Source organism: Trichosurus vulpecula, chromosome 6 (assembly GCF_011100635.1).
Source record: "Trichosurus vulpecula isolate mTriVul1 chromosome 6, mTriVul1.pri, whole genome shotgun sequence".
NCBI lineage: Eukaryota > Metazoa > Chordata > Mammalia > Diprotodontia > Phalangeridae > Trichosurus > Trichosurus vulpecula.
The window spans coordinates 50,247,260-50,265,502 of NC_050578.1; the positions used below are offsets into that span (position 1 = coordinate 50,247,260).

At 39.1% G+C, this 18,243-nt stretch overlaps 1 protein-coding gene across 1 annotated transcript in view; it reads left to right on the forward strand.

Annotated features, from left to right (window-relative positions):
• The first annotated feature begins 1,223 nt into the window (after positions 1-1,223).
• The window catches only part of DKK2 (dickkopf WNT signaling pathway inhibitor 2), a 139,584-nt gene continuing 122,564 nt past the window's right edge, over positions 1,224-18,243 (forward strand). The window contains exon 1 of the mRNA XM_036765561.1: positions 1,224-1,445. Coding sequence (XP_036621456.1) covers positions 1,224-1,445 — 222 coding nt within the window. The remainder of the gene's footprint in view (positions 1,446-18,243) is intronic.

Here is an 18,243-nt window from a genome sequence, read left to right on the forward strand (position 1 = left end):
CTAATTCCTCGGGGGCTGAAGCCCAGTGGCTTTCCTGGTGGCCACGTGAAGCAGACACAGAGAGGACAGAGAAAAAGCTGAGAAAACGGGGGCTGGTGGGGTGGGGATAGGAGGTTAGGGGGAGATGAGGGGGAAGGGAGGGGGAGGAGGAGGAGGAAAGGAAGGAAGGAGGAAGGAAGGGGGGTGAGAGAGGCGGGGGGAGCAAGGGTATGAGTTGGGGGTGAGAGAATCGGTTTCACTCTTTGTCACTCTTGAATTGGGGGCGGAGGAATCTAGAAAACCCACTGCAGCATGCTATAAAAAGAAAAGAGGTTAGCGGGAGTGTGAGTGTAGCGGAGAGAGAGGTGGGGGGGAGAGACGGAGTAAGGGGAGAGAGAGAGGAGGAGAGAGCGCAGCAACAGCTTGTGCCGGTGCCGAGAGAACACAGTGTCACTTTCTGCCTGTCTGTGGCTGCCCCGAGTGTAACAGAGGAAAAGGCTGGCTGTGCGTGAGCGTGTGCCTGTGTGTGTGGATAACCCTGGCTCGGCCTCTGACTCCGGGTCTCCAGCCCCTGGGGGTTGCTCTACGGGCTCCCCAAACTAGCATCTACTAACCTGGAACTGGAGGACGTGTGCTCTGACACAGTGCAGGGACTCAGACAAAAGACGAGAAAGACAAGGGGAGAAGGAAAGAAAACAGGAGGAAAAACAAAACCCAGACAACTAAACCAGGAGGTGTGGGTGTACATGTGTGGGGGAAATAACCCGACCCTTCCAGCCCTCTGGGGCCCTTGAATTCGGGCTGATTTGCATTTTCTCCCCCCTGGCTGATTGGGGGCGGACTTCGAAGCTCCTTCCCAAGTAGTCTGAACAGGGCTGCTCAGCTGGGCTCTGCATCACCTAGGGGCACGCCTTCTGGGGTGGGGAGGCGCTTCGCATCTTACTGCCAGAAGAATTTCCCCAACTCCTGAAGAAACCGGCCGTGGTGAAGTGACCTCTGGTCTCGAAACTCTCAGCCTGAATGGTTAAGACTGAGTTTGCACTTTTCTAGACTGCAGTTTCCCGAAGTCACTCAAGGTTTGGGGGATACTGACTGAGACTCCCCTCGCTTCCTGCATCTTGGGCTGTTTGCTGGCTCTCTTTTTGGAGGACAAGTTCTGGGTTTTATTGCTTCCTTGCCACTTCTTCTCCCTCCCCTCCTAGGTTTTTACCTTTCTTGGGGTCCCCTCTTGCCTTGCTGGGGAGATGACCCTTATGATGTGGAATAAGGAGTCCTCCCGCTGCCTGCTTTTACTAGCCGCGGTCCTGATGGTGGAGAGCTCCCAGTTGGGAAGCTCCAGATCCAAACTGAACTCCATCAAGTCGGTCCTGGGCGGGGAGACCCCGACTCAGGCAACCAATCGATCTGCGGCCATCTACCAAGGACTGACTTTCGGCAGCAGTAAGAAGGGCAAAAACCTGGGGCAGGTAGGAAAATCTTCAAAACACAATCATCAGCAAGGAGAGGTATGGGACCATTCTACTTCCAAAGCACTGCTTATGTTTGCGTTGCCATTAGTCCCTAAGCCGTGGTCTTCTTGATTTGAAAATCCGTGTGTGCGAGTGTGTGCAGGAGCGGGTGTTCATATATGTTTGCCAAGTACAAGATTTTGGGGGAAAAAACTTCACTTTAATGTAGACATATATGTGTGTGTGTGTATAGACATATATAAGTACATGACACGTATGTATACACACACTCGCTTATTAGTCTCATTTTCCAGAATCCAAAGCCTCCTAGTTGTCATAGAGATGACATACTACTGTTTTTCTCTCATTCTCTTCCCCCTTCGTCCCTCCCCCCCCCACCAAAGTGGAGCATGAAGTCTGGTTATAGGTAGAAAATGATTTTCTAAAAACCTATGACTCTTCACTCCGGAAAAGAAAACTTTTGGGAAAAATTAAAACGATGATGCCTGTGTATATTGGGACAGCCACAGCAACACATACACTGTTACAGAACAGGTCAAAAAGCCTGAAATATCTTGAAAGTTTCTGCCTCTGTCTGTGTTCCTGTCTGGTTCTGTTTCCCCTTTTCTGTTTCTATGTCTCTCACTGTCACTGTCTCAGCCTCTGTCTCTGTGTGCCACTGTTTGTGTCCTATACACATGCAGTCAAAAGCCCTCCCCCAGCCCCATGCACACAAGGACACACGCACACACACACACACACACACACACACACACACACACACACACACAGATTTTCCTAAATTTCCTGAATCCTGACACTGGATGGCCAGGAGAGGGGGCCCTGGGGGCATGGGGAAGTTCAAGGGGAAGGTGCAAGCCTAAATTCTTACTTTCTGAAACCAAAGCAGAATTGAAGTCTCTGGAGGGCACATGCTCATGCAAAAGCATACCAGTACACACACAGAGATATCCAACAGTCAGATCTAGACTATTCACAGTAGCTTTCTCTTTGCCTGAAGTAAGACAACAGCCCTGCTAAGCTCAGGGTCTCTGTGGGCTATTGGCACACTTGCCTGACTGAAGCTGGTATTCTTTTCAATCTCTGGAAAGGGGGCAATCAGGGACAGAAGTGAGGAGGGGGGTGAGTTCCTGCTCTGAGCCTAACCCTTTGCTAAACCTCTCCTGGGCATACTTTTGATACAATCTCAGGAAAGCTACTCATTTCCTGAGGAGACCCTTTCTACATTATCCCCCAAATCAAGATAAAACAAATGTTTCTCAGTTCTTAGATTCATCCCACCTTTTAGGTCTCAAACAACAAGAAAAAAAAACCAACAATGAGAACTACCGTAATTAGGCACACTCTTCCATAACTCAGATTGATGGGCACCAGACCTTTTCCCTCTCCACAAAATACATATCCATTCTCACTATCACCCTCTTCCCTTACTTGCCTCAATTTATAACCTTGAAACATGATAGAAAAATGTATAAAGTATGTCTATAGGACCTACCCTCTCTCTGAATGTGGAAAACAGGTGTAATGGGGGAGTCCTTTTGATGAGGATACAGTTGAGGAGATTCATATCCATCTTCTCTTATATTTTTTTTTCTTTTCTACTTCTTGGCTACAGCCTCAGATCAGCATTGTCACAGTCTAGGATAAATCACTTTTGGCAAAGGCAGAGGTATGGACTAAATGACCCCTAGAGATTACTTCCTCCCAGTCTCACTCCTGGAGTGGTACGACTATTCACCTTGGTCTCCTTTGTCAGCTGAATCCATTGAACTAACACATGATATCTCCTGAGGTCAGGCTTGGGTGTTTACCATACAGTTCTTTAATTTAAAACAACAACAACCAACAAAACTCAATAACATCCTATTTCTTCTGCTGGTTTTCTCCTATGAATTGTTCATTTGTTTATATTTGCTTTCAAAGGTTAAGCATCTTCAGTATGGATATTACCTCCACCAAAGCAGAGTGTGTAAAACCAGTCCCTATTTGCCCCTTGTAGCATATGTGTATATGTATATATGTTTATTTACATATATATGCATCGTATATATGTATATTTTGAGCTGCTGTTGCTGTGCACATAATATTGATTCATCATTTTGTACCCAAATTGGAAAGGAGCCTCTTTGAACCTACATAGCCAAGCTGGTCCTCAGATGACAGGTATATAATCTGTTATAGGACTGGGAATGTCTGCCTTCATGAAACCTGGAAAAACCTTGTGCTCCACTGGGCATGGTCTTTGATGCCCTGGTAGTACTCTTACTTTGTCAAGAGACATCAGAGTAGGATTTTAGTGTTGGATAACTTTCGTTGAATAACATTCTCCAAAAAATTAGGATTTCTTTTCAAAAGTATATGCATACGTAATATATAATGAATATATGTAATAAGCATAATACACACTGTATGAAAGCCAAATTCATTGCATGAGCTAATAATATACAACTATAGGCAATCCTACATACCAATAAATGGTATTTCATCCATACTTTCCATATACAGTTGCTGGGGAAATCACAACAGGTGAATTCCCAAACTGCTTTTAGTTGTTCAGCCAAAAGTCATCTATATATATGAGAATTATCTTTTATCAACTCCAGCATCTCACTTGTTCGGCAGACAAGCTAGAATATGCAGTATCACGGACCAAATTGGATGTCATTAACTTCTGAGTACACTGAACTCCATTGTTAATGGAGTTCACTGTTAGGCTTACTTAACATGCTTCGTTTTCCCTTTGTTGGTGATTAGACACATGTGATAAGAGCATAACACTGATACTAAATTCAATAATACTTCAGTTCTCTAAGGGTCTATGATTTCTTAGTCATGGGCCCTCCCTCCACTGAAAGTACTGAATTTTCAAAACAGAAGACATATGCTTTTGAACGCTGCCATTTACATGAAACAAACAGAAATGATGCCTTTGTTGTTTTCGAACCACGGTTGATTTGATGTTATTGGTCATCTTTAAAACAGAAGCTAGTTGACTACATGCTTAACTGTAAAGACTGTGTGGAATTGACATGATGATAAGGAAAAATATCTCTCTGTCTATCTATCTATCTATCTATCTATCTATCTATCTATCTATCTATCTATCTATCTCCCTGAATGGTGATATTTGCAGCCTCATATGGAAAGAGTCTGAGATATAACAATTTCCCTCCCCTACCTATTAATATCACTCATTCTGGGTAAAGGGCGGGGGAACACCCTGTCTTCTGGAGCTGTTAAAAAAATCTAAAAACTATTTATTTTTATAATAAATATGCATATGGGAAGGAACATCAGTCTTTAGATAGTTTTAAAGGTTTTTTGTGTGAAATTGGTTAAGGTAACTATCTTCCAGATTTATTTTAAGTACAGATTATAAAAAGTGGAAAACATATATTTGTCTTTGAAGGGGAAGTTAGATAATTGCGTAGTCTTTAAAAATTAACTTGTTAACAATGTATTGAAACCTGTTCCTACTTTGGCAAATTAAAGCATGTTACTTAATAATGCCAGATATTATTGGTATTTTTCCATAGGTAGTTTGACTAATAGTTGCAAAAATCCTGAATAATTTATCTTTCTTTTTGTTCAAATTATTCACAGTGGTTGAAGGTATTATAACACTATTCTCCAGGGTTTTGGCAAATAATATTCTTTTTTATGTATAATTTCACTATATATTATCCAATAAATGAGGTAGAAAATTAGGGTAATGAGTATTTAAGATATTTAAACCAAAAACACCTTTACTTGGGGAGGGGTTTGTTGTCATTTCACTTTCGATATTTAGACAAGTTAAAAATATTGTGCTTCCTATATATTAAAGTAAATGAAGCCACTTTGCTTTGCTGATTGTTACACATCATTTATTTCACCCAGAATTCCAAAGGGACCAATTACTTTTAGCAAAAGAACACAAATAATTGTTAACAAAATAGCCTTCTACAAAATTACTTTACAAGAAAATTATTTAATTAGGATAGCACTTCTTAAGGATCCGAACTTGAGTTTATGTATTTCGCCCTTATAAGGAGAATTTTTCTTTAAAATTGCCTATTTATTTTGTTTGATTAAAAACATCTTTTCATGTGAAAAAATAAACTTTGAACTGATAATTGTTATTTCTGCTTTGTATTATTTCCTGCTTATTTTATATTTTTGAGACCAATAGTTGAGATTCATTTGAATGCAATGACATAGGATTCTGAAATATTCAAATTGTGATTAAAAAGGAGCAACAAACAAAACATGATTTTAAAAATACAGACAGACTTCCTTGTCCTTGCCTCTCCAAAATAAAAATGTATGAGGTTGTTCTATTCATATTCCATGATTTCTCATTTAATTTGGATTCTTATAGCACTACAATGTGGATGAAGTTACTTTTCACGAAACAAATACCATACTCCCAAATGCAATAATACAGAGGCTTGCTTGAGAGAGCACATATATTTATACAACACATTGTATAAATACACATATACTGTGTATATATATATATATGTACTTTATATATTTGCATATAGACCCACTACTGCATATTCATCTATTGATATAAACAAATGGAAATTAGCTTTGCTGCACCGTTTACTCTCGATTACTGGCAAGCAAGGAGGGTGGCTAGTTTGTGAAATTCTCTATGGCAAATGTTTTTAAATACTAGCCTAGTTTTCATGTAGTCTGTATTTGAATCACCTCCTTCTGTCATCAGCCTAAACAAAGCATGATTTGGAAGGTAGGTATCATGGGTGAAAGCATGGCAAATCATATAATGCATTCCCAAGGTAATCTTAAATGACATCGAGTTCATCCGTTTGCATGGATTGTCAGCACGACTATATCGTTTCATCAAAGTAGGTAATAGAGAGTTGAAGGAAGAAGAAATTTACCCTGTATAGAAGTGGTCAAGTATTTTAATAGTTATCTAACTGGGAACATCTATCATTTTATTGTGGTCCAATAACACAGAGCAAAGGGGACAAAGTTGCTGAAATGCACTCCAGCTGTTGTTCTGACTTTGCCACACTCTGGCTTAGTATTCCCCTCAGAGGTCATCTGTTCCCTCTTTCTGTTCCCTCTTTTTCCCACTTCACAAAATGAGTCAAAGTTTGCATTTCTTCAACTTGTGAAAGGAAACCATTTGTAGGCCTTGTTAGAGTGAACTATTCTGGGAGAATCTTGGAGCATCTTCGTCTTTCACCTGCAATATTAATACTGGAAATGTACATTTAAGTAATATACCGAATTTCAAAGATTACTTTGCTACATATCACATTCTTATTTCTAGACTTATATGCATTACAGTTTCTCCAGAGATATAAGATTGTCCTGTTGTTAGAATGTTAACTGGCTTGGGAGTTAGGAAACTTGGATTTGAAGCTTCACTAACTGGAAGGACTTGCGGGATCTCATTGAGTTAGTTGCTTTACAAAAGGTTGACTCCCTTTATTGTGTTTGTATTTAGTTGTCTATAAATATAAATACAATAAATAAAACATAAATATAAAATAGGGACTGGCATTCTGGCTGACATTTCTGTTTATTTCTGTAGGTTATTGGTGAGAATGAGAAATAGTTATGATTTTTTGTATGAATCCACGATGCCAAAGCTACTTAAAAATATTTTTAAAAGTCAGTTAATCAAATACTGTTTTGTCTGTTTGACAGCAACAGCAGCAAAAGTTGATTTGGCTAATATTTTTCTTTGAACAGAATCAAACTCAGAGCTGGTATTATGTATACGTGTTGTATATACTAGGTAAATTGCAAGAAAAGTACATCATCGTCACATTATTCTGTTGTGTTTTAGTAACCTGATCTAGTGGCGAAAGCATTTGTAGCTGGGGTCAGGGAGCCTGGGTTTGAATTCTGGGTCCACCACTTGCTAGCAAAGAAATATTGGCTGTCACTTAACCTCTCTGAGCCTCAGTTTCTTCATTTGTAAAGTGGATACAGCGAAACTTGCATTAATATTGTTCATGGTATTATTAAGAGGATAAAATGACATCATGTATATTAAAGATTCTATTACGATAAAATGCCATTTTATCTCATAGTTATCTGTGCGACTCCCCTTTTTTGCCTGGGGATTCTTGCTATGAGTGAGAGAATGGTTTAATACATTTTGTGCAGTTTTTAGTTTTGTCAAGGCAAACATCAGCCGTTCTCTGAAACAAGTAGGTCAAATAACATGTGAACTGTAGGAGGCCTTTTGTGATATGAACGAACATCTGTCCATAAACAAACAAACAAAAATTTATCCAACCATGCATTTTGAATAGTGGCCGCCCAACAGCTAAATGATATTAACAGCTTGGGTCACTACCTTCTTGTACTGGATGCAAACCAATGACCTACAGGTCATTACTAACACCAATGACTAATCTTTTGAGACAACTCATTCCATAATTCATATTTTTTGCAATGGTAACTTGAAACAGAAAAAAAAATATTTGAGGCAGAATGGAGCCAAAGTCCTATTTGTATTATTGCATTTTCAAAAGCAATTCATTTATGCAGAACCAATTTTAAAATACTTATTATAAAGTCCATCCTGACATTGTGTAATGGGTCTAGATATCATATTTGATCTATAAGGCCTTTAAACACATATATCAAATATACACATGATAAAAGCCATAAGATTAAAATACCAACAGAGAAAACATAAAATTATAATTTCTCACCTCCATCTCAAACTCCGTCCAGATGTTTAAAATCTTAGTTTCCTTATTCATAAAGTGGGGATAAATGATACTTGAAATGCCTACTTTACCTGGTTGTTGGGATTCAAGGGCTTTGTAAGCCTCTATATATGCTCATCAAATTTATATTTATAGTTTTGTTTCCCCTTCTAATCAACTTTATATTATATATAACCCTATATTATAATGGTCACTCTAGCTGTGACCATTCTAGTGCCTTACTTAAAATAGCATAACTTAGAAAGTTTCGAATTCTGAATAACCACTGCCATTTTTTCTCACTCCCTTAAAATATAGAAATACGTGAAACTAGAAGTGATTTACCACAAAACAGAAATATCATCAATGAGGGAAGTTCACCTGCCCTTGGACAGATCCTTCTAAGCTTTTTAATAAAAGCCCTTATGCCTACCCACGTTCTAATAACACACATTGATGTTGTCTTTTGAGGCTGACAAAATACATGTTTGATAATAATCCAAATAAGGTAGCTATTTCCCATATAGCCTTCCCCTTTTTATAGATGAGGAAACTAAGTCTAAGAGAGATTTTAACACATCCATTGACTATAAAACTAGGCATTGTTACAGGCAGGATTCAAATCCAGGCCCCTTCATTACCCAGATTCTTTCCATTGAACTCTGCTACCTCTACCTTTGTGTCAATAATATCCATGCCAAGAAGGATCGGGGTTAATTTTGGAAAGTGCTATAATTTTCTCCATTTGAGCACTCACTCACAAACCTGGGGAAATCTAGGCAGTCCAGTAAGCTGGTGCCATAGAGCAAACCACAAGCCAGGAAGACCTCAGTTTAAGACAGAAAGACCTGTGTGGCCCTGGGTAAGTCATTTAACCCCTTTTAGCTTCAGTTTCCTCATCTGTAAATGGGAAAAATATATCACCTCATTTCCAGGAATGTTGCTAGGATCAAAGGAGTTGATATCTGTAAAGTGCTTTGTAAACCTTAAAACATTATATAAATATTGGCTATTATCACCATTGTTGTTATTGTTGTCCCAGCATGAAGCATCTTCTCATACTGAGGCCCCCACTGTGCAAGATCGGAGTGTTAAAGACCAGAGTCTGCGTTAGAGGTTATTTAATCCAATCCCCAAATTGCAAAGAAAACACTGCCCACCCCTCTTTCTAAAGAGGGGAGTTGTATTGCCCAGGATCTATGATGGAAAGTAACAACATTAAGCTATGGATTGTTCAGGTGTGCAGGATCGAGGGAGCAGCAGAAACAGGGGAGGGTCATTCAAGATAAAACCGAGAGATGCTTGAACAGACTTACATCAAACCCAGGGGAACCCAGGCAGCTGCTTTGCATAAGAAATCTCACAGCAAACTGTTTGGACTTTGGCTTAGGACTCAATATTGCACAAAATCTTAGAGTTGGAATGAATTTCTGATGTCATCTAGTCCATCCCAGAAGCAATATTCCTCACAAGTGGTCATTCAGCCTTTATTTGAAGACCTCCGGAGGTGTGGAACTCACTACTTCCTGAGGCAGTCTATTCTACTACGAGACAACTCTAACTGATAGGAAGTTTGTTGTTTTTCCCTCAAACCCTAAATTTATTTCTTTCCAGCTTCCATGTGTCTCTTAGTCTTGCTGTTTGGGGTTGGGCAGTGTAAATTTAACCCTTCCATATAATAACCTTTCAGATAGTTGAAGATGGTCATTGTATCTCCTTAAGACTTCTCAGAAATTCATCAATCAATCTTCAGCTTCTTTTAGAAGTTTGGGATGTAGCCCAGAGCCTCAGTGTAACTTAGGGAATTACATTTTATAAATCAGCATTTTGAGCTCATTGATGACTCTTTGATGTTTTCTATTGTTTGACTTGTCTTTGGTTCCATTTCTTTCATAACCATTTTTTTCTTTCTTTCATACTTCTTAGTTCAAAGATCATTCATGTTTCTAGAGAAAACAGAAGAAAAAATTGGTTAAGTAGTTTTATATTCTCTCTGACACCTGTTATCAACCACGCCCCCAACACTAACTTTTTGCTTTCTTTCATAGTCCCCTCACCCAAAAATAGCTTTTAAAAAGGTCCATTTTTTTCCTTGTCATTCATTACCAGCCTCGCCTCATTCTTAGGTTCGGTATTGCTAGAATTATCCCTTTATTTTGTTCTGGTTTCTACCTTCTGTATGTCCTTTAGAAGTTTTAGTTGGCCATTGACTTCCTTGTGCATCTGCATGAGGCTCTTTGGACAACACTCCCTGTTATTTCTCATAGGAGTTGGTCGTAAATGAGCTACAATTCCATTCTCAAGAGCATTATGGTGAGACCACCTTCCATATAGAATCTTAGGGCAGAAAATCCTTTTCCTTTTTTTCTGAATTATTACAAGTTTCAACCTCTTTTTCCCAGTCTAAGTACATGTTGAACATTTTCCCTCCCTACCTATCATAAGCTCTAAGATGACGCGCTTACTTTCTCCTGAAGTTACCATTAAGTCTACCTCTCTGACCAGTTCCTCTTCATTAGCCAGAATCAGGGTCAAACTTCCTCCAGTTTCTGAAGGATGAAATTACCAGCAAGAAAAGTCAAGAATTTCTCAGCTGCTCTTATCCCTGCTCCCATCTCTCTCATGACTTCAGCTGCAGTCTTCCGCTGCCCAACTGGCAGATCTTGTACATTGCTATCTCCAATGACCCCAGCTGCAGCTCCCTGCTGCCCCAATTGGAATGCTGTTTCAGCGTCCTTGGATGGAATACTTTCTCAGACATATTGTTACAGGATGCTTTCTCATAGGTGGCTTTCACGGTACTCTCTCATAATCCTTAGGGCACACAATACTTTCATTGGGTGCTCTCGCTGCTGTCCAGTTTGGGTCTAATGACCCTGTCTCTTGGACTGGCTCAGATTATAGCTTTCATTCACAGCAAGAAATAACGAAAAAAGAATGAAGGTCTACTCTTCATGGGCCAGCTAGGTGGTATAATGGATAGAGTGCCAGGCCTTGGGTCAGAAAGGCCTGATTTCAAATCCGGCCTCAGATACTTACTCTCTGCGTGACTCTGGGCAAGTCACTTAACCCTGTTTGCCTTGGTTTATTCATCTATAGAATGAGCTGGAGAAGGAAACGGCAAACCACTCCAGCATCTTTGCCAAGAAAATCCCAAAAGGGGTCACAAATATTCAAACACAACCGAGAAGCAACTAAACAACTATTTCCCACTGCTACTCAATCAGGGGTCTTACTGCCGTATCTAAGGAAGAACATATACTCAATCCTTAGAGCCCCTCCTTAGAAATCCTGCCATGAGATCATTTTTGTCCACCTCCTTCACTTTATAGAGCATGAAATTGAGGCCTAGTTGGGGCAAACTGTTTGCCTGAATTAGTGCAGGTAGGGAGTTCTAGAGACAGATTTTTGAACTCAGGACCTTTAATGCCAAATCTAAGACTCTTTACCATACCATGTGCATTTCCTTTATTTTTTATTTTTTTAAAAATAATTGAAGTGATATTGATTGTTCATGAGTAGGTAAAGCCAATATAATTTTTATTTTTTATTTTTAAATTTATTTTAGTTTTCAACATTCATTTCCACATGATTTTGAGTTACAAATTTTCTTCCCATCTCTATCTTCCCTCCCACTCCAAGTTGGCATGCATTCTGATTACCCCTTTCCCCAGTCTGCCCTCCTCCCTTCTATCACCCCACTCCATCCCCCATCCCTTTTCCCCTTATCTTCTTGTAGGGCAAGATAGATTTCTATACCCCATTCCCTGTATATCTTATTTCCCAGTTGCATGTAAAAACAATTTTTTAACATTTGTTTTTAGAACTTTGAGTTCCAAATTCTCTCCCTTCTTCACTCCCCACCCACCCTACTTGAGACAGGTGAACAATTCAATATAGGTCATACATGTATCATTGTGCAAAACACTTCCATAATAGTCATGTTGTGAAAGACTAACTGTATTTCCCTCCATCCTATCCTGTCCCCCTTTTTTCAGTTTTCTCCTTTGACCCTGTCTCTTTTCAAAAGTGTTTGCTTTTGATTACCTCCTCCCCCAATCTGCCCTGCCCTCTATCATCCCCCATCTTTTCCCCTTCCCCCTACTTTCCTATAGGGTAAGATACCCAATTGAAGGTGTATGTTATTCCCTCCTTAAGTGAAATCCAATGAGAGCAAGATTCACTCATTCCCTTTCACCTGCCCCCGCTTCCCTTCCAATAGAACTACTTTTTCTTCCCACTTTTATGTGAAATAATTTACCCCACTCTATCTCTCCCTTTCTCCCTTTCCCAATATATTCCCCTCTCACCCCTTAATTGTATTCATTCATTCATTTATCTATTTTTTTATTTTTTATTTATTCCCTCCCTAAGTCAAATCCGATAAGAGCAAGATTCATTCACTCCCTCTCACCTACTCCCTCTTCTTTTCCATTATAACAGCTTTTCTTGCCACTTTTATGTAGGATAATTTATCCCATTCTATCTCTACCTTTCTCCCTCTCCCAATATATTTCTCTGTCACCCCTTAATTTTATCCTTTTAGATATCATCCTTTTTTAAAAAAAATATTTTTATTGATCTTTTTTCACATTGTGTAAATTTCCTCCTGGATCTCTCCCACTCCTCTCTTATAACAAATAATTTTTTAAGACAGAGAAAAAAGAAATCAGCAAAGCTGATATATATGATGAAAAAAAATCTGATATTATATGCAATATTCCATACCCATGGAGCCTCCTACTTCTGAAATTATTTGGTGGAGATGTCTTTGGACCTCTCTTCTTTGAGGGGATTCTTATTCCTTGTAATTTGCAATGTTCATTTTCAACTGATTTGTGGTTCCATTTACATTGTAGTGATTGTAAAGATTGTTTTCTTGTTTCTGCTTACTTCACTTTGCATCTGTTCAGGTTTTTCTCTATTTGTCATATTCTTCATTTCCTACAGAGTAGTAGTATTTGATAATATTTATGTACCACTATTTTTAGCCATTTCTCAATCAATGGTCAGTCAGTCAATAAATAGACCCATTTATTAAGGGTCTATTTACTATGTAAGAGTCCCTTAAGCACTAAGGATACAAATAACAATTAAAAACAAAGATAGCTCCTGTCTTCAAGGAGCTTACAATCTAATAAGAGACCACACACAAAGGAAACTATAAAAGGGAGGAGGGATGGAAGAAAGTACTCAATAATGAGGGCATGATGAAAAGTTCCCCCAAAGCAGTGGAGCTGGTAGAAAATGGGGAGAAAAATCATACTGAAGCCTTTCTTTGGAAGCCCTGTAGCGCATCACCCTACTCCTCAGTCACAGAGTCTAATCAGAGGGGCAAAGGATCAATCTTATGGTATAAGGAGATTTCCCAGTGATGAGTTTCCTGGAGAAGGAAGGCAGGACGGTGGTTTCCAAAGAAATCCAAAAGCACAGTAACTGATTCCTCGTTACAAACTGTGCCATCATAAGTTTTTTGGAATATATGAAGCCACCACACACCTTTCTAAAGGAAGCAGATGCTCAGTTATCCAAAAATTTCAATTGATCCATGATCTCATTGATTTAGATACAGAAGAGGAGAAAAATCCCTAGTCACAGTGGGTAGAAAAGAGAAGTTGCTTGTGAAAGCCTTAATAAAACAGCTGCCACAAACAAATATCGGTATGAGATGATGTCGTTCATGAGAGCTTGGGGACACATGTTATTGCCAACCTCTTATACTACTACCATTCCAACCCATTCTTTTCTTTTGCATTCACAGACCAATTTCACTTGGTTCACTGGTGCCCTCTTCTGGCTTTTAGCTGTCACCACTTAATCTTTCTTTTCTGGGTTCCCATAGCCTATGATCACTACATGAAAGTCTCATGAATTGCCTCTATCTTTAAGTAGACTCATCCAAATCATTGATATCCATTCCCTCTTTGACACTGGGTGTCACTTGGGTCTATTGCCCCATTCATTTTATATAAGCAGTTGTATTGGATTATTCAAAGTTACTGACTGTCTTCTTTAGTGATCGTCTACACCTCAGCTTCTAAGCAGCTTAACCAGCTTCTAAGGGATGTATAGCCTTACATTTTTCTTAAAATGCCTGAGGATACAGGGACTATATGTACATACACATACATAATATATACATACATGACACACACACATATATAGATATAGATATGGATATACATATGCACACACATAGCTATGCACATCCACCACTCATTTCTGCACTGGCTAGTCCCCATGCCTATATGCCCTCCATACTAAAATCTGTCATTTAGAATCACTAGTTTCTTCCAAATTTCACCTCAAGCACAACCTTCTACATGAAGAGTTTTTTGATGTGCCCATTATTAGTTTCTTCTAATGGGGCAAATTATCCATTTCTACTCCTCCTTTCTCTTTGACCCTTCCTCCTGAATCCAGTGATAAGGAGTTCTTTCTACTCTAGTCTCCTCCCTCCTCCCTCCTTTCTTTTCCATTGCAATAGGCTTAAAGATAATTGCTTCAGGAAACCAGATTCCATCAGCTCAAAGTGTGGCTTCCCTCTCAAGTCTGGAATATGTTTAAGTGTCCAAGGAAAGGCCATGCCCCTACCCCACTCCTCTATTTACCCAACCCGCTGCAGCTACTCCTTTCTAGCTGCCCTCTATCCTCTTCTTCCCTCTCCCCCACCCCATTTCTCTTTCTCACCAGTACCCATGTAGGTGTGTAGGAATTCCAAGGATTCTTGAGGTGATGATGATGATATTTCTTTCTTCTTCATAGAGGATGAGGTAATGTAGTGGCAGAAAAGATAGGGGAACCACTATCAAAACCAGCCTCCAGCCTCCTCACAGTAATCTCTATGACTCAGGAAAGTAGTGAATTGGTATAATCTGGTCTCTACCACTAAATCACTATCTGACCTTAAAAGAATCATTCTCCCTGGGTTTCACTTTCCTCACCTGCAAAATGAGTACTTTAATTTCAAAGGTTCCTCATAGGCTATCTGACTGTTCCTAGAGTTGCTGCATCCAATCTTAAGTGATAACATCTCCAGAAGGATGGAGAAGCTGGTTGCTACCCCTCAGAAAACTATCCCAGGGATATGCCTTCTGGCTTGCTCCTGCTTTTGTCCTGCCTCTTACACAGCTCAAGCTTCACCATAGAGCTATGGAGCTTTGTGGGTGGCCTCTTGTACATGTGGTCATTAGGACTTGTAGGGTCACAGTATGTGAGTATCAGATATGAAGTGACACCCACTTTCCCTTTCTTGGGTATAGGGAAGAAAAATAATTGGAGTCAAACCGTTTTGTAAGCTGTCACGTTAAACCTGCGGACAGCATCGAGATGAAGGCAGTAAATATATAGTGCTCTGTAGCTCAGTACCTAGAACTGAATGTTATCAACGAAACCCTGTCTTTACCATTAAGAGAAATGCCAAGGCAGTATTGTCTGATGGAAATTAAGGAAAATAGCCTGCAATTCAGTAATTGGCCAAATTATGTAGAAATCATAGAAACAACAAGGGCACCACAGACACTAAGAATTTAACCACAGCATTTGGAGTTCTAACAACCAGGGCAACATTAATTATTTAACCACAAGAACCAAAATAATTTAACTCTGGCAGTTAGAGGCCACTGCTCAGAGCGCTAATTTGATATCCTCTGAAGTCCGATAGCATCCTGAAGGACAGTGCTCTCTGCATTTTCCATTGAGTGCCGGGAAGCCAGATATCTTGCTGTGAGTTTGGATAATTGTGGACATTCTTGGTGTGTGGATGGCAGTGTAGCTCTCTCCTCTTGGACTAGAAAACTGGGCATGAATTCTTTCCAATCTATTTCCTTCTTACTTTTCTTCTCTGTTTTGCTCCTTGTTGCAAATTGCTTGGAGGTTATTAGTAACCATTTCAAACTATTTGAAATTTAAATAAACATTATCAATGATGCAGACTTAAGTTTCTATGTTTTCAACATCCCATATTTGGAAATGGACTCATTTGTAAATATTTGTTGTCAATTTACTGAAATAACAATAATGAGAAAACGACTAGCATTTAGATGGCACTTTATGGTTTGGAAAGTGCATTGCATATATATTAACTCATTTGATCCTCACAACCACCCCAGGAGATAAATGCTGTTATCATACCCATTTTACAGGTATGGAAAATGAAGCACAGGGAGATTAAGTCATTTGCCCAGAGTGGCAGGAGTAGTGTCTGAGGCCAGATTCCTACTCCAATCTTTCTGACTTGCTGAATGTCTTGTGCTTTATCTATAATGCCACCTAACTTCCTTCCTTTCAGGTATCTTTCACATAAGCCCCAAAGGGGAAAAACACATTTTCTATTAAAACCAGTAGAAATGGGCACAAACTTTTAAAAAGCATCATATATTTGCTGTATTTACTTTCTTGTGACTCTTTAATTACAAGAAAAATTCCTTCTCCTCCACCCTACTGAAACTTCTCTCTCTAAGGTCACTAATGATTTCTTAGTCACTAAATCCCATAGCTTTTCCACATTCCTCATTCTTATTGATACTATTGGCCACCTCTCCATCCCAATAGACCCTCTTCCCCTGATTTCCATTTAATTCTGATAACTAAAAATTATTTTTATTGATACCTTTTGCTTTTACATCATATTAAGTTTCAATTATACCCCTTCTGCTTCACCTTCCCATGGATCTGTTCTGTTTAACAAGTATTAATTAGCACATTGACCATGTCCAAGAGTATATGGATATTCTGTATCCATAGCACCCCACCTAAGCAATGAGGGAGGAAGGACATTTGGCTTCTAAGAGTTACTCTCCCTGTCCTGGGCACTACTGTTCTCTATATATTGCATTCTTCTATTAAAATGTATCCCCAGCATCTAGCATGATAGATGCTTAGTAACTGATTTTCTCAACAAACTCAAGTTTAGCATGTATAATTTCAGGGCAGTCAGTTTCTTTATTATTGTTATTTCCATTTCCATTGTTTTTTTTTCATTAAGTTTGTAGTTCTACTTACTTCAGTCAGCCTCAGTAGTTCTCTCATGCTTTTATGGATTAATATTCATCACTTCTTATGGCACAGTAGTATTACATTCTATTAACAAATCATAATTTATTTGACCACTTTCAAAGTGATGAATATCTTCTTTGCTTCCTTGTGAGTATGTAGATAGGTAGACAGAGAGATGATAGGTAGCTAGAAAGGTAGGTAGAGATAGATAGACTGAATAATAATAGATAGGAGATAGATGACAAATTGACACATCAGAGATAGATACTAGATAGATGAAGATAGATTGATAGTTGATAGGTTGATAGATGATAGAAGCTAGATAAAGTGATAGATATATAGATGAGATGATTGATGGATGATAGTATAGAGAGAAAAGATGATAGATAGATGATAGTATAGCTAGCTAGCTAGCTAGATACATAGATACATACATAGATATATAGATAGATATATAGATATGTAGATACGTGGATAGCTAGATACATAGATATCTAGATACATAGCTAGATATATAGATAGAACATTTATCAAGTGCTTATGACGTGTCAGACACTGGGCTAAGTGTGAAGGATAGAGAAGCAACACAGTGCCTATCCTTTGAGAAGCTTATATCGTAATGGGGGAAAATGAAACATATAGGACTCCAATACATGTTCACAAAATTAAAGTCCTTACAATGATTACTCTGCCATTGTTCTTGGCAAAGCTTGTACTACTCCCCAAACTCCTTTATTTTCTTTTTTTTGTGCAGGTGGTCTATAGCACACTCTGATGATAATAATTTCTTCTATTTCTGATTTTCATCAGATTTCTCTTTTCTAGTTCCTGGAATTTTTCACATTGAAATATTTTCTTAATATGCTATGTTACTTCTTCTGCTCCACTCCCACTCAAGTCTCTGTTCTGCTATTGATGTAGCTAAATGGAGCAGTGGATAGAGCAGTGATGAGGAACCTACAGCCTCAAGGCCACATGTGACTTTCTAGGTGTTTGGGTGTGGCCTTTGACTGAGTCCAAGCTTTACAGAACAAATCCTTTCATTAAGGAGATTTGTTCTATGAAGTCTGGATTCAGTCAAAGGGCTGCACTTGAGGACCTAGAGGACCACATGT